Source organism: Sinohyriopsis cumingii, chromosome 15, assembly GCF_028554795.1.
Source record: "Sinohyriopsis cumingii isolate HCF-2022 chromosome 15, ASM2855479v2, whole genome shotgun sequence".
Classification (NCBI taxonomy): Eukaryota; Metazoa; Mollusca; class Bivalvia; order Unionida; family Unionidae; genus Sinohyriopsis; species Sinohyriopsis cumingii.
Window position 1 is genome coordinate 85,864,326 of NC_142975.1, and position 27,570 is coordinate 85,891,895.

Below are 27,570 nucleotides of genomic sequence, written 5' to 3' on the forward strand. Positions count from 1 at the left end.
CTATTAAACCAATCAGAAATGATTTTACTTTCATTTGTGGAAACTTAATTGTTCAGAAGCCATGGGTTACTGTTTGAGACCAATTTCACTACACATGTTCTGTTCATGAAAACTCGTAAATGATGGCGGATGTAGGAGTGATTTTTGATGAGAGCAAATATGAGGAGTTTCTCAGGTTTGATCTTGAAAATATTGAGCAAGCTGAGGAAATATATGTTCAGCAGTTGGATATTTTGTGAGATTTAGATTCGGACATAGAAGTTTCTGAGACTGAATCGTCAGAAGGTGAGGATGCTGACAGCGATGATGATAGAGTTCTTGCGGGTAAACGTTGCATATCATTTTGTAAACAGTGTATAAATAAGTTGTGAAAGACTTGGACAAATAGGAAAAAAATACATTTCTGTGTAGACAACATCATTTGGAATAACATCCTTTGGAATAAGTGGTGGGCAAGAGAGGTAAAGGTGAACAGCAATGAAGTCTTCACCCAGGCAGGAGAGGTAAAGGTGAACATCAATTAAGTCTTCATCCAGGCAAGAGAGGTAAAGGTGAATAGCAATGAAGTCTTCACCCAGGCAAGAGAGGTAAAGGTGAATAGCAATGAAGTCTTCACCCAGGCAAGAGAGGTAAAGGCGAATAGCAATGAAGTCTTCTCAAACACTCCCAATATAAGCATCAGTATTTGTGTGATCCTGTTGAGGGGAGGTTGAGGTTGAACTGTCCCTTTATTTGTGAAGAATGTTATCCACACATAAAAAAAGTTTTAGAGTCAGATCAGACTTCTACTTGTCACTATCTTTCAACAGAGTGACAAATCCCTTAGTAAGGTACATCTGAGAACACTATTTATCAACCAATCAAAATACTCGACACAAACTCTTAATGATTTTAAATAAGTTGGGAAAGACTGATATTTGTTTGAAATTGTTCCCATTTCTTCAAAACCAGTAAGAACTGTGGTTGGGGGTTAGTATCCAGGTTTCTTTCAATAGAGGGAGGTTAACTTGGGCAAGGACCAAAATCTGATGTTCAGGGATCTGTAGATTAAGCTAAGTGCTGCATGATCAGGCCTTGATGATTGGTAATCAACACCCAGTGCCTGGTCAGATGGCCTGAGAACAATGACAGATGGCTGGTATTTTTCACCCTTTCCAGTACCTGGTACTCCAGGGGAGGTAACCTGATTAACCTGCCATATGATGATATTAGAAAAAATATGATGTATACTATATTTGTCAACAGTCATAATACTGGCAGAGTGAAATCAAGTAAGAAAATAGATGAAGTGTGCTTTCTTGTGGTAAGAAAACCCTGAAGAATCACCAAAACTGTTTAAAAGGCACAAAATGGAAGGTATTTGTAAGGCTCACTAAGCATGAGTGTTAAACATAACAGACAGTTGATGGGATATAGTACTAATTCTTCAAAACAAGGGAAGATCACTCTGACATCAATGCTGTCTGGAGAGCACACTAACATTACTTTTAGTACACAGAAAACATTTTTTAAAAACTCACCTGGCATTGTAGTTTGCCGTAATAAGGAATGTTTCCTCATCATACTTGATATTATACACCTCATACACAAATGGTGGTGACGTGTCTACGATGTATGGAGTCGAGTGACAGATGGATGTGGCCAAAGGTCCTCCATATTCAACTCGATTAAGTGCTCGGACTGTGACATAATGCTTGCCATCTAACAAAATAAAGAAAAATACATAGGCCATATATAACACAATTTAAAGTTTCTTATAATATTTCAATTGCTTTTTCCTTTCAATGATTAGATACAATGATTTTAAACTTGTATAATTTCCAAAATAAAGCGTGGGACAGTTATGAAATGCTTCATGAATAACAGATAGATAGATTGATGGGCAGGTAGACAGGAAAGCAAACAGGTAGCCCGACTGATACTTGAGAATGTGTGAGGTTACATCTAACACATGTCCACTGGCTGGTGTCATGGAAGTGTTTGTGAATAGATCAATTGGTATCAAGCTAGATGGACAGATGGACAGACCACTATCGACCAAGCAAAACCAGACAAACAAAAGACTATATCTGCAAGTCTGATCATGGAAACATTGGTTAAAAAACAGAAGATGTTTGTGAGGGCCATGATGGAGGCATATGGAAAATATACAAAGGTAGTAAATAGAAAGGAAGATGGGCATCTAGCTAACTAGAGAGATTGAAAACAAGGCATGCACAAGATTGTACCTGAAAGCTTGAGAGGGTAGATCTGTCCACTATGGGTCCACTGGCTAGGATCCAGGAGGTGCTTGTGGGGGTCATGATATGGGTGTAACAATTCTTCACATACAGCATAACCAACTGTCCAGGAATAGCCATGAATACCAGTCTCCTTGTCATGAATTCCATCCCAGTTGGCTGAAAAACCAATATCTGATGCAGTTTAAACCATTCTTAAACTGTTGCATGTCCCCACTGATATAAATCTGTATTGATACCTAAAGTCAATCCATTCACAGAATTTCTTTGTACAGTTTAAATACTGATATATGAAAACTTATAGCATACGGGGGGGGGGGGGGAACTATTTTTACAAATATGTTGAATAGTATGAACTATAATACAGTATGTATCATAACATTAATGAATTTATGATGTGTGTTTGTGCATGTGTATATTTGGATTTTTAATGTGGTTTTAACAATTTTTCATACTGCGATGTAGGCTGTCTGCAGTGTGGCAGTTTATAGTGATGTCTAGCACTGGGAAATCATGCCACAGTCATGTAGCATGATGATCCACCCAGTCACATTATCCTGACACCAGGCTGAGCTGCCCTAACACTAACCTCTTAATGCTGAGCACCTAGCGAGGAAGAGCTATTAGTACCATTTTTTAAAGTGTTCGATATGACTTGGCCAGATTTGCACCTGCGATGTCCTGCATCCAAGGCAGATGTTCTAACCACTAGGCCACCGAAGCGGTAATGAATTTGTGAAATTTTTATATGATCACAATATTCAGAGTCATAACAAATGAGCATGTATGTGTTTCTAATAGATAATGGAATTTAGTATTTTAATACTAAACATGTTAAAATAAACACTAATTATTGCTATCTTCATAAAATGTGCATTGTTATACTCTCCTTAAGAGGGCCTCAAGGGAGAATAGTCTTTGACCAATGAGTCAACCTTTATAAATAAAGCATTATTATTATTATTATTATTATAACCAATCGGATTTCAATCAAGTCAGTCCTGCAAAGTTAATATGACACTGCCGGCTTCAGATGAAGGAAAGTCAGAACTTTATGGTTAATGTTTTTAACAGTGTTTATTATTTTGATAGAAATCATTTGCTTTAAATGACAGATTTCCAAAAGTGACTCTAAAATGGGTACATATCTGAGTAGTAAAAGAATAAAATGTTGTGTGCTACAAGGATGAATACTCTGGTCAACTCTACTTATTCTTTTATAAACAATATTCCCAATAAGACTAGAAAGACAATATCATGAACTTGTCTGTGCAGGCCTTGCTCATAATTGTACTAATCCAAGAACTTAATGATTTAAGCATCTTGATGAAGATTGATCAACACATCAACTCCATGAAAGTTTGTGTGATTTGGATTTTTAACATAGCTTTAAACAACATTTCAGTCATATCACTACAATGACACTATGCCGACCAGTCCTAACACTAACCTCTTAATGCTGAGTGCCTAGCGAGGCAGATGTAAGTGTCATTTTTTTTATTATCTTTGGTATGACTTGGCAGGGGTTCAAACATGTGACCTCCCACATCTGACATCATGAAAGTTCTTCATTATACATCTATAGACAAATGTGAAAATGCGGTTACCTACCCTGTCCGCTAAAGTGTGTAGCTGCATACTTAGAACTTCAGGAAAGTACACAGAATGAGCAATGGACTAAAGTTTTTATTGCTTGTGATGGTGCACACATGTAACTGCAAGTGTTCACATGCCTATGTGTTGGAATAATGTTATCAGTTATCTTAGATGCTCGTGCTTTTTGTAGAATTTTTTTTCTTCATAATTGGATTGGTGTTGGTTTGTTTAAAATGAACATAAGTAGATTGGTAGCCCTCTAGTCTATGTCAAAGAATGCATAAATGATAAGGTAAACTTGCTATACATGTATAGAGGAGAACATTTTTTATATATTAAACTGTCATGTTTTCAGCATATATATGAGACAATATACATTATGGAACTTGCGAGTCTGTAAGATATCTGTGGAAAAGCAGTGTGGGTGTTGACTGTTGTGTACCAGTACCTCTGCTGTTCAAGAAAGCAGACACCATAGTAAAATAATGTACATGCAACATGCATCGCTCATGACAATGTAACTAAAGGTTAGTACCTCTTTAGTATGTGAATGTACACTTACATTTCTATCACTGATTCAAGAAAATGTTGACAAAATATCTTTATGATCATAATCAAGACACAACAGGAATACTGTGTATAAGATTTCATTATTCTGTATCCAATAATGGTGGATGTTACAATGTCTTGCAAATTTTCCACATTCTTGATGACTCATTGGCCGTGGATATTGGCAACACACCATGCATCAGTCTGAAATTTTAGATCCTCTCTATGGCCTCTTTAAACATGTATCCACATATTAGCACAAATTTTTAGTCTTTTGTACATGATGCTTGAATTTATTATAGCTTGTTCATGTTACTTTTAAACGGGTGAATGTGAGATCTATACTTTTTGGGGTGGTTTGGTCTGATATCAATAACACTTATATGCCATAATGGCATCCCCTTCCTCACATAGGTCCAAAATGCCACACAAGGTAGTAATTTGCTTATCTCACTACAGTAATTTGCACCACCTTATCCAAATTTTAAGTAATTCTGGGACTGACGTGAACCTGTGCAAGGTAGCCTGTTGTACATAACTCGACTTATTACTGTGATTGGAACCAATTCAACAATAGATTTATTTTCTTGGCAGTAGAAATATGCACCTATACCAGATATTTCTCTTTCTGTTTTGGTATTGCTTTTTGCAAGTTTAACTAGTTTACTTTGCTTTGTAAGCATGCCTACAATTGTACAAAGGTAGCAATTTAGAGAGCTTCAAGGCATATTAGCTCTGTTTCATAACTAATCCAGTTGCCCTCATTAAATAAAGTCTGTATTATTATTAATATTATTATTATTATTATTACTGAATTGATAAAAAATTTGTACAGCAAATATAGCAATTTTACTACATTTGTTGAAATTCAATGATATTAAATTATTATTATTTGCATCTAATTATCAATAAAAGAATAATTTTCCCCATTTTGGTTGACTTGTCAGACATCCCTCAAACATAGGACTGCTGGTATTGTTACCTGAAATGTAGGTATTAATCTGAGTGTACAAGAGATCTTTCATTGGCACTCCTCCATTGAAAACAGTCTGGGAACCAGGGCCATCTACAATAACTCTGAAAGAAAATGACATATACAGTATTCATGCATGTTGGGCAACATAATGCTTCTTGATTTTGTTGTACATCATTCTCATTTCAGTTAAAGTTAGAATTCAGTATAAAAACTAGTATAATTCAGAACAAAATATGACAAAATTCAAATTCTGAAATTTGTCTTTCATCTATTTATTGAATTTAGATGAAGACATAATTCGGAACATGGCAATAAATGGGTATGATAAGATTCAGAGAACTATTTAAGGATATCACAACAAATTCAGAATGAATTTCAGCCATTTCCAAACAAATCTGGCAATAAGTCAGAATTTAAGGGTAATGAGGAATATATCATACAAATAATTAAGAAGAGATACTCAATGGGACTGATGCTATACCATGTAAAATTAATCCAGGAATACAAGATCATCTGGGTTTTTCTTTTACTGCTTCGTGTTGAAACCATCTCTCACATTCTTGAGCATTAAGATTTTCAAATCAGTGAAAATTCCATGCCAATATAACTCTGTTCAGGAGAAGTAGTGAAATGGCTGGTGTGATGGCCATGTTGGATGTCATATCAGAGCCAGTTTCATTTAGGACAAACTAGACATCATAAAAAAGACTTTCAGTGAAAACTCCATGTTGATCTGATGATCCATAGAGGAAGAGAAGTAATAACAAGATTTTCATGATGACTGCTGTGGTGGCCATACCGGATGTCCAAGCTGAGCACTTTTCATTTAGAACCAATTAGACATAAGAATTCCTCTGTTGAAAACCCCATGTCAGCATGACTTTACTATCAGGAGGAATAGTGACAACAAGATCTTCAAGATGGATGACAATGTCAGTCACACTGGACATCAGATCATCCCAATTTTCATTTATACCCAACAAGCCATCACGAGAGGTCTTTAAGCGAAAACTCAATCTTGATATGACCATCTGTTCAGGAATAGTGATAACAAGATTTTAAAGATGGCTGCTGTGGCAGTCACATTGGAAATCTGTGTATCACCACTTTCATTTAGGAACATTTAGACTTTTGGATAAAATTCAATGTGTGTGTACATTTTCACATTAATCCTAGAACTAGTTTAGGAGGAGAAGCAATAACAAACTTGTGCTAATAGCTGGATGGATGTCAGATGACAGAAGTCTGACGAGAACAATGGATGACAGACAACAGGCCATCCCACAAGTTCTTCTGATTTATGAAACACTTAGCTAAATATGAATTGTACCAAAATATCTACAATAAAGCATAATAATATGACCCTAGGACATTTTTTATTGGCATATGCACATGCAAATATATGGTTAGGTTTGGTATTTTATGGCATGGAATACAATTATGTTACTTAGTGCCTAGGTAATTCTAAACAAATAGTTAGGTTTGGTATTTTATGGTATGAAATACCATTAGTTACATAGTGCCTAGGTAATTCTAAACAAATAGTTAGGTAGCCAATCCAGGTTGATCCAGGTTGGTAGGATTCAAGCCTGAACCCTTAGTCTGCTGGTCTGACATGCTAACCACTAAGCCACCACTGCCTCTATTAGTTGGTTCTTATACATGGATAGAGCAACTTATCTTCTATCATTATTTATGGATTTGATCTCTAATGCCATCATGTACACAATGTTAGAAATGACCAATCCAGGATACTTCAGCATCCTCCATCTGAAGCACAGACCGATACATGGACACTGTGACTGCTACTTACTTTTTTTTTCTTACTGGAGGAATACAAAAAGAAAAAGAACAAAAATGAAAAAAAGCAACGACCAATTACCTTTTCCTCTGCACCCACATAATAATTAAAAATTCTTTTTATAAGCTAACAGTGAAATATAATGAATCCTAATGTAGTTATGGAGGGCAGCTACCCATAAGTTTAATTTAGTCTAATGTAAAATAGTTGCATCAAACTTTCTTTACAGAAAGAGAAAATGTTTAGAATGTAAAGCTCCAATGTGAAAATATGATTAATAGAGGTCACTGAGAGAAGACAGAACTCATGGAGGTGGAAATATAAAATAAAGAATAAATTTAAAGAATAAAAATACCTGTGGTTTTTTACTGTGTCTGATACCCCAACACAAAGAGGTTCCCAGTCTCGTCGGTCATTTGGAATGACATCTAAACAAGGCATGGTCTCCAAATAGTCAGCTTTAGCATTGATGATGGGGCCTTTGATTTCAAATATTAATATGTATTAAACATACAAAACAAACATGCTAGGTACAATTTACATATCTGATATAACTGCATAATGATTATTTTACTAAACTAGATGTATTTACACTGAAAAAACTCTATGTGTATGCAGAAAACTAATACACAGCGGCATTAGTTCCTTTACCTTGAAAACCTATATATAGTAGCACGTAGTTCCATTGACTTGAGTCCTACATTAGAAATCCAGATTAGAATTAAAAATATCAGCATTTTTCAGCTAAAGTGACTCCAGCAATTATGGCAGGTACTGAGAATCAAGCATTTAAATTGAAAAATGCGTGTCAGAAAGTAGACTGAATATTCAGGCATATTAACTTACAATTCAAAACTAGAATCAAAACAAAAAGGAACTTATTTCGTGAATATTTGTACATGAAATAATCACTGAATGGATCTGTACAAATTATTCAGTCCAGTTTGTTATCTAGGGTGAAATTCAGACAATACATTCTCCAACATGCATGTTCCTTTAATATCACCTGAATCTCTCTGACAGAATGAGAACTGAAACAGTATTTCAATACATAAATGTTTCAACTTTCCAAGTAGGGATGGAACAAAGCAGGTTTGTGAATCATACAAGTGAACATGTCAACCAGATGGAAAATTATGGCATAGCAGAACTGGGTCGATAATGTGCATGACATTTATGACTACATTTACCAGTGTAAATGCCAATCTGATGTCAAATTATGGGACAGCAGATCAGGGTCTACACTGTTCAATGAGCTTACATATTTTAATCAGTGCAAATGCCAATCTGATGCCAAATTATGGGACAGCAGATCAGGGTCTACACTGTTCAATGAGCATTCATATTTTAATCAGTGTAAATACCAATCTAATGCCAAGTTATTGGATAGCAGATCTATGTCTACACTGTTAACTGAACCAAATTATTTTAACCTGCGATATGCACATATCATAGTTTAAGTTTAAAGACATGTCATCCTGGCTTTATGGTGGCAATAAAAAGTTAAGATCCAACACTATAAAAATAAAGATTAGCAAAAGATAAATAATTTTTGTAAAAATTATGAAGAAAAACCCTAAAACCCATCCATTAATGTAAATATGAAGTACTACAACAGATGAAAAGTACAGATGTTTAAATTCTGTAAAAGGTACCCCAAAAAATTAAAGATAAAGATAAAAAATATACAGTCCATAAACTATGGCTGATGGGGATCTGGAGTCTACAATGTTTACAAAACTTGTTATTTTAACCAACCAGTGTAAATCATGATCTGATGAAACATTATGGGATGGCAGATCTGGATCTTCAATGTACACTAAACTGATTATTTTAACATACCAGCATATATCATGATGTGGTGACGTATTGTGGGATGGCAGATCTGGATCTTCAATGTACACTAAACTGATTATTTTAACATACCAGCATAGATCATGATGTGGTGACGTACTGTGGGATGGCAGATCTGGATCTTCAATGTACACTAAACTGATTATTTTAACATATCAGCATAGATCATGATGTGGTGACGTATTGTGAGACAGCAGATCTGGATCTTCAATGTACATGGAACTGATTATTTTAACATACCAGCATAGATCATGATGTGGTGACGTATTGTGGGATGGCAGATCTGGATCTTCAATGTACACTGAACTGATTATTTTAACATACAAGTATAGATCATGATGTGGTGACGTACTGTGGGATGGCAGATCTGGAACTTCAGTGTACACTGAACTATTTTAACACACAAGCATAGATCATGATCTGTGGACATATTATTGGATGGCAGATCTGGGTGAATATGCTGATCTGATCACATAGTATGGGACTGCATATCTTTTAACCTCCCGTGTAGATCAAGTGTTATGTATGTTTAATTTAATTGTTTGTTTGTTAGCTGGAAACATTTTTATTTCATTCATGCTATTGTAATGTAACACTGTATGCTGGACTTGACCTTTTCAAAAACTGAGTTCATTTCTGCTTGATCTGATTGACTTTTTTAAATTTTTATTCATTGTAAACAACTAATACATAGCTAAATATTTCTCTTTGTAATTGGGCTTAATAACAGGATCATTATTAATAGAAAATGTAAACATGTTGATTTGGGTCAAAGTTTTGGAGTTTCCTAAGTGAATTATACATAATCCAGGTTATTGTTTTGTAAACATCAGGATCATTCTAGAAGGTTGTTTTCCATTAGGTAATGTTTTTTTTAGAAAATGCTAATTGTGACCTGAGGTCAAGTAGAGAACTATTTAATCTTGAAATTCTGAGGACATGGTCATTCGTGCTTTAACATCTAGCACTTTCAAGTTGTATTATATATGTTTTGACCAGCAGTTTTGGCTTGAATCGTTTTTTTCAAATTATTGAATTCAAGTGATTATTTTCTCTAAAAATACAAAAGTGCTCTGATAAAATTCTTGGATAGAGACATTCACTGGAATTTAAAGTATATTCAAACCTGGAATTATATTTATGTGATTCAACAAGAGACTGTTGACACATCAACACTTTAATAGCCACCACAGACATGCCATCGACTTCAGTTTTAGGATTTTTTCTGAACTTCTACTGAATTTTATTCAGGACTTGAAATTAAAATTACTATGGCTTGTGTCTGATCTAATTCTTGAATTATTTTGGGATTTAATTCACAATACCCAATGTTCTTTTTTCTCATTTTTGCTTGGTATTCAAGGGAAATAAATCTATTTCTTAAATTTTACAAAGTTTGTTGTCTTTCACTGTTTTCTGTTACTTATTTTAAGAGCATAGACGCATACCACAAGATACTGTGACACATTATGGATGGAAGAATGGGTCTAAACTGTTCACTGAAATTATTATTTTAACCTAACAGTGTATATCAGAATCTGATGATACATTATGGGAAGGGAGGTGTGGGTCTACACTGCTCAATGAACTGACTATTATGGGATAGCAGATCTGGGTCTACACTCAAAAGTGAACCTAAATATTTTAACCAAACAGTGAATATGCTTTTCTGATAGCCTATTATGGGACTGCAGATATGGGTCTACACTGTGACTGCAGATATGGGTCTACACTGTTCACTAAACTTATTATTTTAACCTACTAATGTACATCAAGCTTGTTTGATACATCACTGGATGGCAGACTGGGATCTATATTATTAGCATTGGCAGTTATATGGGGAAACAATAAAAATGAATTTGTTGAAAAAATCATGCAATTTACCTGGTTCAGGAGGAGTAAAATCGACCATGACTCCAGCGGTGCTGATAATGTTTCTATAGCCAAGAACATTAACCATGTCAAGGTTGAAGAAATACAAGTTGCTATGTAGAAGGTAGAGATCTTTGTAGGCAAACTGGACTAATAAGCCTACGCCCAATCTCTCATAGTAGGCAAAGGAACCAGACTGAAATAATAACAGAAATATTACCTGTCTTGTGTGTGCAAATAGGACACAAAAAAAATATATATACATAAAAATTATAACATGGGGCTTTTCTTTAGAATCAGATTAGCAAAAATCAAAATGGACTCTGATGAGATAACTTTATAATATTCAGGACTAAATGTAATTCGCTTTACTTTTTTTTCAGGTTCATATATAAATATATGTTTATGCTTTACCGATAAAATGCAAAATATTTGACAGTGTAATGATCAATTTCTCAAATTTAAAAACATAACAATGCTATCCCTATGTTAACATTCTGCAAACAGAACAAATGGATAAAGATATAATTGTCTTTGATACCATAACACATTGAGTCTTGACATCATGAAAGCATAAAACGTTTTTGACTGAACAGTGTGTACGATACTGTCAAAGAAATTTGACATTCAACCAATCAGGAGGCATGTTACATACATTCAACCAAACAGGAGGCATGTTACGTATATTCAACCAATCTGGATGCAAACTGCAAACATTCAACCAAGCAGTAAGCATGTGACATTCACATATTTGATAGAATCATTTTTAGTGTAGTTTGGTTTCAAATTATCAAGGACATGGATGTCAGGGTGGGACAGGACTGATTATCTTGTGAAATGTAACATGTCAGAAAGAATTTAAAGTAAACCACTGCTGAAACTAATATTTTACCTGGCTTTAGTTGCCAGCAGTTCTGACGTCAATGTTTTTGAGAATCTTTTGTGATTTCACTGCAGCAATTTAACATTTATGAATTAGATAATGGACATTAAATTCACTGATGAGTTTATATGTTATTTCATCACAATTTTTTTTATTTTTTGTAAGCCATCATTTACCTGAGCCAGTTTGAAGTCATGTCCTTGTATGGCTTCCATCAATTCACAAGTCATGGCTGTACCAAAGTCATAGTTAAAACTAAGACACTTGGATGGTGGAGAATCAAGGCATTTTCTTGCACAGTCTCCTGCTGTTGCTACATTTGAAATGGACTTGTATATGGGTCCAATAAGACGACCTTTTGTCAACTCTGTAAAATACTCCAGGGTTCGCAAGTTGTTTGGGTCATCCCCTGCAGACATAGTAGCAAGCAAATACAAGTGATGATTGTGGAAATTATCATGTGATATCTAAACATAAGTGCTAAAACTCACCAATAATCTTTAGACTGATTAGTAGGACAGATAGGACATACTTACAGAAAGACAAGCAAGCAAATTGAAATGCAAAAAGGAGTTTATCTCATCAATTATTAGTTTGGTAGTGGTGTAGAAATGTACAAAGGTGCCAAAACCTTAAAACAATTGTCAGTTTTTATTTTATATTACTTATCCCTATTTTCTAAGACAGATCAATCCAAAAGCCAAACATACAGAGAGACTACAATTTTTGGCGAGCCATAACTGTAGAAAATTGTTGGCTGTTAAATTTAGCTCTTTTACTCTAAGGACTCGTTATATATGAAGTGCACTAAAAACTGCTAAGAGCAACCTCTGCTACGTATGACCACCTGTCAATTCCAACCACAATTGTAACGCATAGATCAATTTTGTTATATAAATGCTCTATTATGAGTGACCACTTGCCGAATGCAATCAGCGACTGCAATGTCCTGGCAAAATATGCATTTCAACACTGCTATGAACAACTGCATTGCAAAAACGAGGATAAACTCCACTAACATTTATTTAATCCCTGTAAGAACGACTGCTTATATTGTTCTAAATATAAAAAATAAAATTTTTAAAAAAAATAGGCTGGCTACCGATGTCTGAATTATTTTAACAATGCGTATAGTGTTTTAGAGTTTCTGTCATAAACCAGACTAAAGAATATGTAGATTATTTCCTAGTCTGGTTCCCTGCTTCATATGCTCCCTGCATTGTTCTCCACTATTCGTATACTGGTGAGCAACACAAGAAGCGGACAAAGCAGGGAATCAGACTATGTATTCCTGCACTTAGCCTGCTTCCCTGCCTTATCATAGGACTTGGCATCCCATGAACGTCCATATCACAAGAACAGACAGACACCACTGACCTAATCATAATCAATTGTAACAATGACGGCTTGAGTAGTAACAGCTGTTCTGATAAAAAACAAACATAAAAGGAATTGTAAAAAAAAAAATGGTGCTACTGGTATTAGATGCTACAGTCCGTAAACCAGGCTAATTTACGTGTCACGAATTGCCATTGTAGTGCCAAAGTTGATGTAGTGGTCGCGTATATTGTCTTTAGAGTTAATCCATATTGCCAGGAGTAAATAAGGTCATTGTCTAATAAACCAGAAAGAAAGAATCGTTTGCAGGATTTGATTGATAGTGTTCAAGACTTGTGATGTTTGTTGTCACCACCCTCGATGTTAAGTGATTACATCCCAATCACAAAGCTGTCATCCATTCAAGTTGGTGCGACCAGGTTACACACTTTGCTTTTAGAGTTAATCTGTGTATGTCATCTTTGAATGAAGCTGTTGACTTTTGTCTTTGAGTAAATTGTTCTGTTTCTGGATGAGATAATTGTTTCTTTTCATTCATTAATTGTTAGATATGCAATGAACATGTATATATTATTCATATTTTCCCACAGCCCAGTTAAAACTGTCTTTACGTTCAATATTACAACTAAGCACTAATAATTTTAACACCTACAATCTAAATAACAATGGATGAATCTCCAACTGGAGAAAATAATTATTGTAACTGAAAGTGAAAAAGAGCAGACCACTCGCAAAATAGTGGTTTAAACATAGGTAAGACAAATTTAGATGGTTATAAAGGAAAAAGAGTAATTCAGAAATGATTTCATTTGCTAAACTATGTTATCTTCAAACATAAATGTGATTTCATGTTTAATGATAGAAATATATCTTTACTGCTATATAATTTTGTTTTTAGATGAATGCATACATTATTTTAGCAAGAACTATTAATAAAGAATAGATGTACAGTGATTGTAGTTATTTTTCTTGAAATTGTTCTGAAACTGGACCTTGGAAATTGGTCTTTTTGTATAAACCTGCTATGAAAGAGCACCTGTCTTGAGATACCACTTTTTGTTGGCAGAAGGGGCGGTCTCATAACAGGTTTTACTGTAGTAATTTATGGCACTTCAGCATAAAAGTGGTTAATTTCCAAAAATGGCTAATTTCCAAAAATGTTAAAGTAAATTGCACAAAACTGTATGCAGCTAAACCATTTAAAAATATAAAATTAAATACAAAAGGATAGAATAAAAACTGACAGCTCTAGTGGCCTAATTGTTGAGAGCATCCACCTTGGATATGGGAGGTTGCAGGTTCAAACCATGGCTGAGTCATATCAAAGACTTTTAAAAGTGGTACTAACAGCTGCCTTGCTGGAGACTCAGCATTAAGAGATTAGTGTAAGGACTGGTCTGCTGGTGTCAGAATAATATGACTGGATGGGACATCATGCTACATGTCTGTGGCATGATGCCCCAGTGCTAGACATCACTATAAACTGCCACACTGCAGACATCATAGCAATATGACTCAAACTGTTGAAGATACATTAAAATTTAAAAAAAACGCAAACACAAAAATAATATATAAATCATACTGATGCAATAAATTTGAAAAATGTATTAAAAAATAACAGATACAGTTAAAACATTTAAAATCCTAAAAAATATGAGTAAAATTTATTATATAAACAATGTCCCTTTAAACATCCTTGGTTTTCTTGGGTGGTAGATCCTAATACATTTTCGTCAAGCAGTTCAAATCAAAATATTTCCATCTTACAGGGTGGAATTCAACTTTCAATGTGAAAAATGTGACACAAGGTGACTACATAAATTAGACAGAAAATCCAAAGACATTATAAACAGAATCAAGAAAAATTGACAAATAAGCAAGCAACCTAAGAGGGTCTAATAATGTTCACCTGATAACTGACATATGCAAGAAAGCAAATTCTTGTATGAAGTGAAAATGTGGAGTGGAAAGAATAGGCTGGAGAACATTCTTTGCATGTTGTCTATTAGGCTTATATTAAATCGCACCTAGTTTAAAGCTTACGGAAAATGAGTTGGTTAGTTGGAAGAAGACATCATCTTATTCATTTCCCCATTTAAAATGAATTATGGTTCTGCATGAACTAATTTTATTCCTCTGAGAAATGTGGGTGTTAAAAAATACAAAAATGGAAGAAATAGTAAATGCCTTAATTAACATTATGCTTAATACTATTATGTATGCATACCTGCTATAACACGGCATGATAAACAACAAGCTTTTTTTTAAAACCTCCCTAACCCCAAAATGTGGTTGTATTTGAAAAACATGATTTTATTAACCTTAAAAAATGATAAAGATAGACTCATTCTTTTCTTCCACGATATATGCGTGTAACTTCTGTAAATGGGAATGCTTTTGACTTTGTGAAGCATATTAAGAGGGAAGTCTTTTTTTCCTACATACCACAAGCATATTATTGATACAAGTCATTCTGAATTGTATGACATTTGTCAACTTAGCAACATCGCCCAGCATTGTTGTTGTTGTTGTTGTAGGGTTTAATGCCATTTTTCAGCACACGATAGGCTATACATGGCGGCCAGTATTAATGATGGAGGAAGAACCCGGGAAAACCCCGTAAAGAACCACCAACCCATGAGAAGATACTGGCAAGCTTTCTCACATACCCACATTAGCCGAATCTGAGACTCAAACCCATGCAGACAGAGGTGAGATGTATAGGCCGACCGAAACTAAATTTGTGGTTTTGGCCGAAAATGAAACCAGAATGAAAGTTATAAATTGACTTTTGGCCGAAACCGAAAGTTTAACTTCACCTTCGGCCGAAACCGAAACTGAAAGATAAACACAAGATTTATTAAATAGGCCTGGGTCATGATGCATAGCTACACTTCAACAACTGTGTAGGGTAACATGTCGACAACAATCAAGTCCATGATGCACTTATCAATTCGGTGAACTGCAACATGGTCATCAGGCCAGACCATTCTGCTCTCGACCATCGATGTCAAGGATGTCTGCACAAAATTCGGTAATGCATGTTTAGTCGCTTTATCTTCCATCATCTTTTTTGAGGCACGCTCTGCTCCGTTGTGCATGGACCTCTTGAGATACGTACCATGGAGCTCCTTGTGGCAGCTGGCCAGATGACCTTTCAAGCCTGAAACTGTCTGAAGTCTTGGTTTATTGCTGCCAAGTGATAACAGTTTGTTGCATTCTTTGCACTGCGCCTTGCTTGCATCAGAAACAATTTTTGTGAAGTAATCCCACACTGCAATTTTCGACATTCTTTGCAGTGATTAACTAATTCGTTTATTAACTTTAATTTTCTATTTCACACAGATTAATTCGCTACAGTTTAACTAACTGAAATTATCAATATTGTCAAACTTTGAAATCTCTGTATTCAACATGCGAGTAGACTGAAATGCAACAGTGCCTAGAATTGCCTAGCGCCAACTAACCGGCCAACAAGCAGAGTAATAGATGCAGCCCTAGCGTTGCATTCTGAAAGTTAAAATAGATCTTTGGCTGATTATCGAAAGTCAATATCAGTTTCGGCTGAAACCAAAAGCAAACCGAAAGCTAACTGTTTGGCTTCGGCCGAAACAGAAACTATGCCAAAAGAGGCCATTTGCCAACTTTCGGTGCCGAAACCGAAACCGAATTTCGGTCGGCCTTTAGTGAGATGGCAGTGATCCGTAACGGAGAGTGCTTTAGACTACTCGGACCCAGCATTGTGACAATGCATGAATGTACAGCTCAATTAAAAACCATCATTCACATACCATGTCACGAGAGCTAGAGTACTTTTCCCATTTCATTGCAAAGCATAATCTGCCATTTGCAGATCATTGTGCAGACCACTATGTTTGGCACTCCCAGTGTAGATGTAAATTGCAGAGTGCTGAGAAACATTTAATAAGTTCTTTGGAAAAGTTTGAACAACAGTGTAACCATCCACTGTCTAAGGAGTGCAAAGATGACTGTGTGTGATTTGGGATTTTAACACAGCTTTAACAATTGTTCAGTCACTTCGCTACAATGTCTGCAGTGTGGCAGTTTATAGTGATTTCTAGCACTCGGGCGTCATACTGCAGACATGTAGCATGATGTCCCACCCAGTCACATTATTCTGACACCAGGCCAACCAGTCCTAATGTTGAGTGACTTGAGAGGCAGCTGTTAGTACCCTTTCTTTTAAATAATTCTTGGTATGACTTGGCCAGGGTTCGAACTCATGACCTAACACATCTTAGGCAAAGATGAATGAAAGCGATATTTGCCTTACCTTCAAACCCCATACTGAACTATTGGAAGCAACAAAAACTGAATTTATTTAAGACTACATGCCACTGTCCAATGGATTTTAATGGTAGAAACTTCATGTATTTATTGAATTTAATTTCTGTGTGGTGGCTGCATGCTCTTTTTGAGTCTCAAAAATACCCCCAACAAACTAAAACCATCTGAGAGGTTGGCAGAAATTATCAGACAATACCTGGCTTGACTGTGCTAAGCCCACATTAAATGAGAACATATGTTATTGGTGAGTATCACAGATGTAAAAAAGAATTGGCAAACCCAATTTAATAAGTTCAAAGCTTATTTCCAAGTTAAGGATGACTACTAAATTAGCTGATATACCTATATTGAGGTTAAAACTTTGTTTCTGCAGCTGTGTGTATGTCCAGGGCACAACTTGTTCTCCATAAACGTCCATTCCGAATCCCACTCCAATATGGACACTGGTCAATGAAGAGTCTTCAAAAACAACCACTGTTGCCTTGAGTGTCTTTGGGTTGCTGGTGCGTACAAACTCTGCTGTAAATCTTCCAGAGGGCAGAGTTATATCGAAAGTGGGCAGTTGGCAAGTGGCTCTAGCCCTGACACCAGCACTGTTTTCAGCCCAGACTGTGAAGTATAAGGGTTGGCCAGCAGGGGTGAGTAGCTAGAAAAAAATGCAATGATTGTCAGCACACCTGTACCAAGTGAATTTTTAACAATAAAAACCTAACAAATTGCTATAAAAAAAAACTCCACAAAATTTTGGAAGATGAAAAGTTCTAAATAAATGTAAAATTGGGTCCTATAAGATATATATGTTTGGGAAAAATGTGTTCCACTGTCAGTTGGTACCGGTGATGTATGCATTCTAGGGTACTGATGGGTAGCAGGAAGAAAATTCATAGCACATTATGGCCCATTCACATTTGATAGAGATGTATCAACCCTCATTTATGCTTCCTCACTAATAAGGCTGAAAAAATGATGGAAAAATTAAACTAATGAAACTAGGTAAAAGTGAGTACATATTTTCATTACCGGATGTTTTGAAGTACATGTTACAATGTGGAATAAAATTAGGCATCATAACACAATGGCATAATTAACTGAAGCACAGAGAATACTGGTAATCTGCATTGTTGAGGTGATACTTAATTACAACTTGAAGAACAGAACTCCAGACATATGGCTTAGTCATGGCATTTATACTATCATAAACAAACTGATCTAAATATCCTTAATATTTTCCAAAAATAATTATTTTTGTCACTTGAGAATTTAGGTTTACATTTGACACATCTGATGAATTATTGTGGCGATTTAAAAAAAAAAAAAGCATTATTACAAACATCTATCAGGTCTAATCATTTATCTAGTTGCCTCCCTTGACATATTTTTTTAAGACCATACAGTTTATTACTATTATTAGTAATACAAACAATATTTTGTAAAAGAGAATGGCTACAAATCCATAAACAAAGCAGGATTTAAAGCCAACTAGCATCATCTGTAAGTAGTCTTACAAAGGTATGAAATCCTATGCAGATAGATATGTATATATGATATCTGTATATATGATAAATGTACTTATATATGAATATAGATATAAAACGATATATATATATATATATATATATATATATATATATATATATATATATATATATATATATATATATATATACTGTATATATGATATATGATATGTGCACTGGGTTTAATGGAACATCAGCACAGTCCTTGATATATAGAGCCAATTAAAAGTAAAGTTCCCCAAAAATTAATCTAAATCATTTTTCTTTAAAGCAAAAAGATAAACCCTTCCAAATAAGCATAAAAATATAGTCATATAGGATAAAAGGTAAGAATGTAACAATTTTATAGCAGGTAATAATACAACATAAATGATCAAAAATAATTTAATAACCTCCCTGCAAACTGAACTTCATATATTGTATTATTCAACTTAATCGATAATTCTACAAGATCCCCATTACTTACATCAATTAGCTCAGTTTTGGGTCCTCCTAATTTTTTCTCATTAATGACATCCTGGCCACCTGGAACTGTCCCCACATCAAGGAAAAGCTTGACCTCGCTACGATCATCAGCAGCTTCCACGGCGATGGAGAAGGCAGGTTCTGTATAATCGCGATTTGGTATCTGTAGTACTTGACACTGATGGTCATCTTGGCTTGACCCCTGCATGGCATACAGAAGTAAATAAATTAATCAATGAATAAATTCCCTTTTTATATAATGAATATAACCCCATTCTGAATTAATATGTTCCATATATTTCCTTCCCATGTTGCAGCACCATGCAGAGATTTGTGTGCAAGAACTGCCTCCTGAAAATCAATCCTTTCGTATATTGTAAACCATTTAACACATTAACCCCTGAGCCAAACAGCTAGGCAGTCCCCTGAAGCATACTTGCAGAGATCACCTAGAGCAGTGTTAGCCTTTCCAGTGCCTGTATCCCTGAGACTAGCTGACAGCAATTGGATTGCAGATTTTTATAGAGGGGGCTACTTACAATAAAATTGTTATTATTTTATTTGCATTCATTTAATTCAGCTGAAATTTGGCACGGCAGTTCTCAATAAACTTACATACATAATGGTATAAATTTCATGCTACATGCAGAAATAAAACTAATGCATGATGGTGAAAACAAATGATATACTTGCCAATTTGCTTCTCTTGCCGTGAATAATCGATAAAATCCATTATGAATTCACAAAGAATTATTAACACCATCAACACATGAAATAATTATATTTTATGTACACAAAAATTCCACTTGTCGTCTCTTGTAAACTAAGCATCCTGTGAATACTGTACACAAATGGGCATATTTTACTTGCTCTTTACTTACCTTTCTTCCTAAGAATTCTCACTGAAATTTTTAAAACTAATAAAACACTTAACAAACCTTGAACTATGAACACTCATGTTAACAACGTATATTTCCCAAACATTTATTTAACGATTATTCAAAAGAAAAAGAAACTCCACGAAATCAAATGCATTTGCATCAGGGTCTAAATCCATTGCTGGTCCTTGGTAAGTTGGTATAGCCTCTTGTCAATGTGTGTTTTATCATTTACGATCATTGATCAGCTCTACTTTCATTTTCTTCTTCTTCTTCAACATTCTCATTTTCGTCACTACCGCTGTTATTTTCAGTAGCTTTTTCGATGTCACTATCAATCTCGTCTGATTAAAATCCAGAAAATTATCAATCAGAATCCGTCAAGAAAAAGTCTGCTCCTAGAGGCTGATTCTCATCAATTTGCATCATTTTAAAATCGAAATATTTTCACTAAATCAACTGATATCGAAGTGAAAAAATTTCCCGCTGTTCAGCAATGTGCGCTCTATCTATGTAAGCTAAAATTTGATTGGTTAAACTGCCTGCATTAGTAGGAAATGGCTTTAAATCAACCAATGGTTTGCGCCGAGTTAACTCGTCGTGCGGGAGAAAGGCCTTGCTAAATACTGCCTCTTAAACTCGGCGCTCGGGAGACAAGCTATGCAAACTCAGCCACTTTAGCGAGGCTCGCGGGAGATCAGGGGTGTAAAGTACGACGAGTATACTCGTCGCCAGGGGTTAATGTGTTAAGTTCTTTATAAACAATGCATCTAACATGTAATAAATTGATGCATCTGAAATAATCAAGGTTAAGGAAAGTCAAAATCGTACAATCTCTTTAATTATTCTGCAATGTACATCATACTCTAAATAAGGTCATCTTGTGATACTTTAAATATATGTTCATAAATATATGTTCATTCATCAGTCATGGATCTTAAAAATTATTTGTGGTTTTTATGACATTCATGCTTAATCAAATCCTCATTGGTATCATGAATATTAGTGCATGTCAGTCTTAATCCTGATCAAATCCTCACTGGTATTATGAATATTAGTGAATGTCAGTCTTAACCCTGATCAAATCCTCACTGGTATCATGAATATTAGTGAATGTCAGTCTTAATCCTGATCAAATCCTCATTGGTATCATGAATATTAGTGAATGTCAGTCTTAATCCTGCAAACATTCAGGACAAAAATGAGATCAAGCATCATAAAAGTGCAAAAACCTCTATTTTGGTTGCTGAAATGTTTGTAATTTAAGCTGAATGTATGTATGAGAGATTAGGAAACTTTTGTGTCTGCTGCATAAGACATTCTTTTTTCAGCACTGGGAGTGATGCCATCATTTGCATCACTATCTTAGCTTCCACTGACTGCTTAAGACATAAATATAACATTCATTTTAATCCATAACTAAAATTACCAAAATAAATCCAACAACAACTATGTAATTACCAAAATAAATCCAACAAGAACTATGCAATTGAACTAATTTTTATATTTCAACTCAAAAAGATGGAAGTTGATATCACTGTATCTGTGCAAAAATCTTCCTCTCAAGAACGCTGAACTTCCAGCAAACAATTCAAACTGGTTTAAAAATGAGCTCATGTGATGCAAAAAATGAAACTGTATTGATATTTTGTAAGAAACAAACATGAGATTAAATAATTATAAGACATTTCCTCTTTTTTAAAACTTTTTGTCACCACAAGCAAGATTAATACATGACTTGATATTTTTTCTCAAATAATGTCAAAGTAATTCCAATTAGTTAATTTAAAATTCATTAAAATCACACTGAACTCATTCAGGTACTGGTACTTCTTGCTAAGAACAATTATCAGTCTTTCAAACTGACATTGCCACTGTTTCACTGCCCAGTCTGACACATAATAACAAGAGTTTGCTCTCTGCCACATTTTCAATTTTTGAGGAAAGTATATATTCATTAGATCCCACTTGGCTGACGATGAGGCGACTTTCAAAAACGAGAAACAAATGGATTGTAAAAACTGTTCTTTTCTTGGACACAACACACAAAACACATTCAATATTTTGTCATATCTCACCCACATGAACAGGTCCAACCATCTGCTGTCTAATCTTCGTGCCAATGTTTACATTAAAATGTTCATTTGATAACTTGTGCACATCAGGGTCCAAAAACATAGACTGCACTATAAGCGAGGGTGTGAGTTACCGAGGGACCCTAAAGAATTTGCTAGACATCCAGAGAAATGAAGGATTGGGGGGTGGGGAACTGGGTTGTTTAGTGACTGAATCCTCATTTTATAATTGTGTGGAGAATAATTGTCAATAAAGTGCTTTATCTGATGAAGTTGTTTCTTATTCTGTATAAATTACAATTATTTTCAATATGTCTAACATCTGAAAGTTCAATAACATGATTCCATCTGCTTTCAACAACCAACCCAGTACATAAAAACCTTTGTGTATTATGTCATGGCTTTTTGTTTTGTTGATTAGTCTGGTCATGGAGTGGTGTATACTAGTATTTTGTGAAACAAGGAGCCTCCAAAGTAGGGACCCAGACTAACTGTTGATATACTACCAAACAAGAATCCTTTTTATATAAAAAAAACTCCACAACATTTCGTAATTGGTATTTATTTATTAAAATACTGCCTCCACTAGGCATAAGTGACATTATCATTGATCAAATTTTTATTGAATATCATTAATTAGGGTGTAATAAGAATGCCATTTGGAAAGGAAATGTAACAAAATTGTATTACTTCTTTTTAAAGTTGATACTTGATAAGCATTCTTACTGAGCAATGTCTCAACTTGAGAATGGAATGACTTGCCATTGAATATTAGAAGTATTACAAACTGCATCAAACGTAAATTTGCAATAACATGTTACTTAACCAAATAAGCTGAAATTACTAAAGAAAGGAACTGATCCTGGGTAACTCATTTGTTTAAATAAATACTTCCACTTTTTTCACCAGCAAACAATGACTTTATGATATCTATTCTTATCTATGTTTCTACCACCTTATCGTTCTGTCTAATTGGAATCTGAGAGTTGTTGCACTGGACTGTCACTGAATTGCAAATGTATGGTTTGTAATGTTTTAAGCATATCATTGTAACTTTCTTTGAATCTTGATTTTCTCCTGTCATTCTTAAAGCTTTTGCACCTTATATCTTGAACCACTAATAGGACTCCACTGGAAATAAGGCCCATAAAAGCTCTATGGGTAATTATAGGATCCCAAAGGATATAACCTCCATAAAGTCCTAGGTTAATCAGCATTCTTTGCTTTACTTGTGTAATGTATACCTCTTTTGTACAAGTTGTTGGCATATATTACTGTATACTTATTATCTTATGTTATATGCACCATTAATGCCATTTTTATTTTGCTTACTATATGTTTTATGTCTTGTACCGTATTTGTATTTTATGTTGATTATACGATATAAATATGACTAATACATTTAATAAGCATTCTGAATCAAAACGTTTCTAAGGAGACAAATTATCAAGGGATAAAACCCCTCTAAGAGCCTTGCCTCTGATTGTTGTTGTTGTTGTTTTTGTAGACCTATTAAAGACCTAACAATATTTCCTACCTGAAATATTCTCAGCATGTTTTTTATTTTTTAATGTCTTTTTAAATTTCATGGTGTTTGTTTTTGTAATAATATTATTATATGTTTTTTATCTTATAGGTGTTGTCTAATGTTGTAAAGCGCTTAGAGCTTCTAAAGATTAGGCGCTATCAAAGTCCTCATTATTATTATTATTAGTATTGTAGGGTTTACTGCCATTTTTCAGCACACAATAGGCTATACATGGCGGCCAGTATTAATGGTGGAGAAAGAACCTGGAAAACCCTGGAAAGAACCACCGACCCACGAGAAGCTACTGGCAAGCTTTCTCAAATACCCACATTAGCCGAATCCCAGTCTCTAACCCATGCAGACAGAGGTGAGATGGTAGTGATCTGTAACGTAGAGTACTTTAGACCACTCGGCCACTCAGGGCCCCGCCTTGCCTCTAAGCATTAAATCGGAGTTATGCCCCATTACAAAGCTTGATCTTTTTCAAGGTCAAAAGCAAAGTAGCCTTTAATTTAGATATTATTTTTAATAAAAAGCCAAACACTAGATTCTACCAAATAAATACTAAAATATCATGTTTATGTAAAATACTTACAACACTCCTCTTGCCCACCTGAAATTAGAGGTAGACAGAATTTAAGTACATAGATATTACATCCCAAACAAGAAAAATTATATTGGTAATATTTCCTAAAATATCATATTTATCACTCAAAAAGAAACTTTGTCATAAATCATCTAATACATATTAATAATATTAAAGACATTGGTCAGAGATGGTAACTCAAGTAGTTACTGAATTAATCTGCCTCAAGGCATTCTTGTATGTACAATATATACAGATGACACAACACAGTGTTATTAATTAGGCTTATGACTAAATAATTAAGTGATTCTAAAAACATAAACATACATAAAATATAAAATATCAGCCTGTGTTGAAAAATTCAAGTGTGAATAAGATGAAAAAGCAGAAAAAGCACAAGGTATTTATATAACTTGAACTGTTCAATTGTCTTAAGATTCCATCCATTGGAGACATTGATTATAAAAAAGAAATACTAAGGGTTTACCTTACGTCACTGAAAATGTTCCATAACAGTTAACCAGTGTATTGAAAACCTTTTTTAAACAATAATTTCTTTTGCCTTGTTGTAATGTAATTTTAACTTCTAACAGACCTTAAATTTTGGAGTACCATCAGCATATCTTTGGTGAAAGATAATGCTTAGGAAGGCAGGAATGGCTTTTCTGGATTCTTTATACATGAATTTATCCTTTCTAAGAAAGATTTTTTCATGTATTGGTAAACTTTACTATTCACTGCATACTGGAATCATCTATACATTGGTCTAGAATTAAATGGCATGCAGTCTTTCGAAGTCTTAAATTTGTATAATCCTGTAACTAGTTAAATAAATAACAGTTTTCCATATAAGCACTTATAAGGCATCTACTGTCACGGTAACAGAGGTGACTGGGTCAGTAAATAATCACATCACCTTTTTCACTACACTTTACTTTGGGGAAAATGATACAAAGCATTCATCAATTTGTCTGCTAAACAGGTACAGCTAAAACATATGAACTGCTAAACCACATTTACTGCTAAACCACTTGAACTGCTAAACATATATACTGCTAAACCACATGAACTGCTAAACCAGATGAACTGCTAAACCACAAGAACTGCTAACCAGATGAACTGCTAAACCACATTTACTGCTAAACCACTTGAACTGCTAAACATATGTACTGCTAAACCACATGAACTGCTAAACTTAATGAACTGCTAAACCACATGAACTGCTAAACCACTTGAACTGCTAAACATATGTACTGCTAAATCACATGAATTGCTAAACCAGATGAACTGCTAAACCAAATTTACTGCTAAACCAATTGAACTGCTAAACATATGTACTGCTAAACCACATGCACTGCTAAACCAGATGAACTGTTAAACCACATGAACTGCTAAACCAAATTTACTGCTAAACATATGTACTGCTAAACCACATGCACTGCTAAACCAGATGAACTGCTAAACCACTTGAACTGCTAAACATATGTTCTGCTAAACCACATGAACTGCTAAACCAGATCAACTGCCAAACCACATTTACTGCTAAACCACTTGAACTGCTAAACCACATGAACTGCTGAACCAGATGAACTGCTAAACCACTTGAACTGCTAAACCTGATTAACTGCTAAACCACATTTACTGCTAAACCACTTGAACTACTAAACATGTACTGCTAAACAACATGAACTGCTAAACCCGATGAACTGCTTAACTACATTTACTGCTAAACCACTTGAACTGCTAAACATATGTACTGCTAAACCACTTGAACTGCTAAACATATGTACTGCTAAGCCACATGAACTGCAAAACCGGATGAACTGCTAAACCACATTTACTGCTAAACCACTTGAACTGCTAAACCAGATGAACTGCAAAAGCACATTTACTGCTAAACCACTTGAACTGCTAAACAATCAGTACTGCCAAGCCACATGAAATGCTAAACCAGATCAACTACTAAACCACTTGAACTGCTAAACATATGTACTGCTAAGCCACACAAACTGCTAAACATATGCACTGCTAAGCCACATGAACTGCAAAATCAGCTGAACTGCTAAACCACATTTACTGCTAAACCACTTGAACTGCCAAAGAATAAGTATTGCTAAACCAGATGAACTGCTAAACATATGTACTGCTAAGCCACATGAGTTGCTAAACCACATGAACTGTTAAACAATAAGTACTGCTAAACAAAATGAACTGCTAAACCAGATTTACTGCTAAACCACTTGAACTGCTAAACAATAAGTACTGCTAAATAACATGAACTGCTAAACCAGATGTATTGCTAAACAATATGTACTGCTAAGCTACATGAACTGCTAAACCACATGTACTGCTAAGCCACATGAACTCTCAGTAACTGTATAACCACAAGCACTGCTAAACCACAAGTACTGGCATGTCCATATAGGATGTAACAGGCTCATCAGTATAATACTGGCTCTAGAGTGATGATTAAAATGTAAGCCCCAGAAATCTAAAAATAAAAAACTGCTAAAAACTTTACGAAGATAAACCCTTCCAAAATAATGTATGGATGGATGGATGGATGGATGTATGGATGTATGTATGGATGTGTGGATGGATGGATGTATGGATGTATATGTATGTATCCATGCATGGATGTATGTATGTATGTATGTATGTATGTAGTGTTTTATGGCATTTCAGCATAAAAGTAGCTATGCTGTGTCAACAAAAGGCTAAATTCAGAAAATGGTGAACTGAATAGCATACAAATGTTTGGACAAGTCCTTATAAAAAAACTTACAATTAAGTACAACAAGACAAAATATAAAACAAAGATGATAAATGTATATTTTTGGTGTTTCGGGTTTAATGCCATTTCTCAGTGCAAGATAGGCTATATATGGCAGCCAGTATTACTGGTGGAGGAAGAACACAGTAAAATCCCGGAAAGAACTATCGGCCAAAAGAAGCTACTGGTAGCTTTCTCATATATCCACACTGGCCAAGCATAAGACTTGAACTTAAATGTTTATAAAATAATTAATAAAGGTAGCACATGTAAAACCCTTTAAACATGATTAAAATTTGCAGTATAATGTGCACATATACTCCTACAAGAT

At 34.8% G+C, this 27,570-nt stretch overlaps 1 protein-coding gene across 1 annotated transcript in view; it reads right to left on the reverse strand.

Annotated features, from left to right (window-relative positions):
- LOC149782244 (uncharacterized) overlaps positions 1-27,570 on the reverse strand; it is a 577,549-nt gene that overhangs the window by 177,170 nt on the left and 372,809 nt on the right. The window contains exons 135-143 of the mRNA XM_089935097.1: positions 24,476-24,493; positions 19,401-19,601; positions 17,760-18,063; positions 11,948-12,180; positions 10,901-11,084; positions 7,518-7,641; positions 5,368-5,462; positions 2,229-2,399; positions 1,521-1,701 (exon numbers count right to left, since the gene is read on the reverse strand). Coding sequence (XP_089791223.1) covers positions 1,521-1,701; positions 2,229-2,399; positions 5,368-5,462; positions 7,518-7,641; positions 10,901-11,084; positions 11,948-12,180; positions 17,760-18,063; positions 19,401-19,601; positions 24,476-24,493 — 1,511 coding nt within the window. The remainder of the gene's footprint in view (positions 1-1,520; positions 1,702-2,228; positions 2,400-5,367; positions 5,463-7,517; positions 7,642-10,900; positions 11,085-11,947; positions 12,181-17,759; positions 18,064-19,400; positions 19,602-24,475; positions 24,494-27,570) is intronic.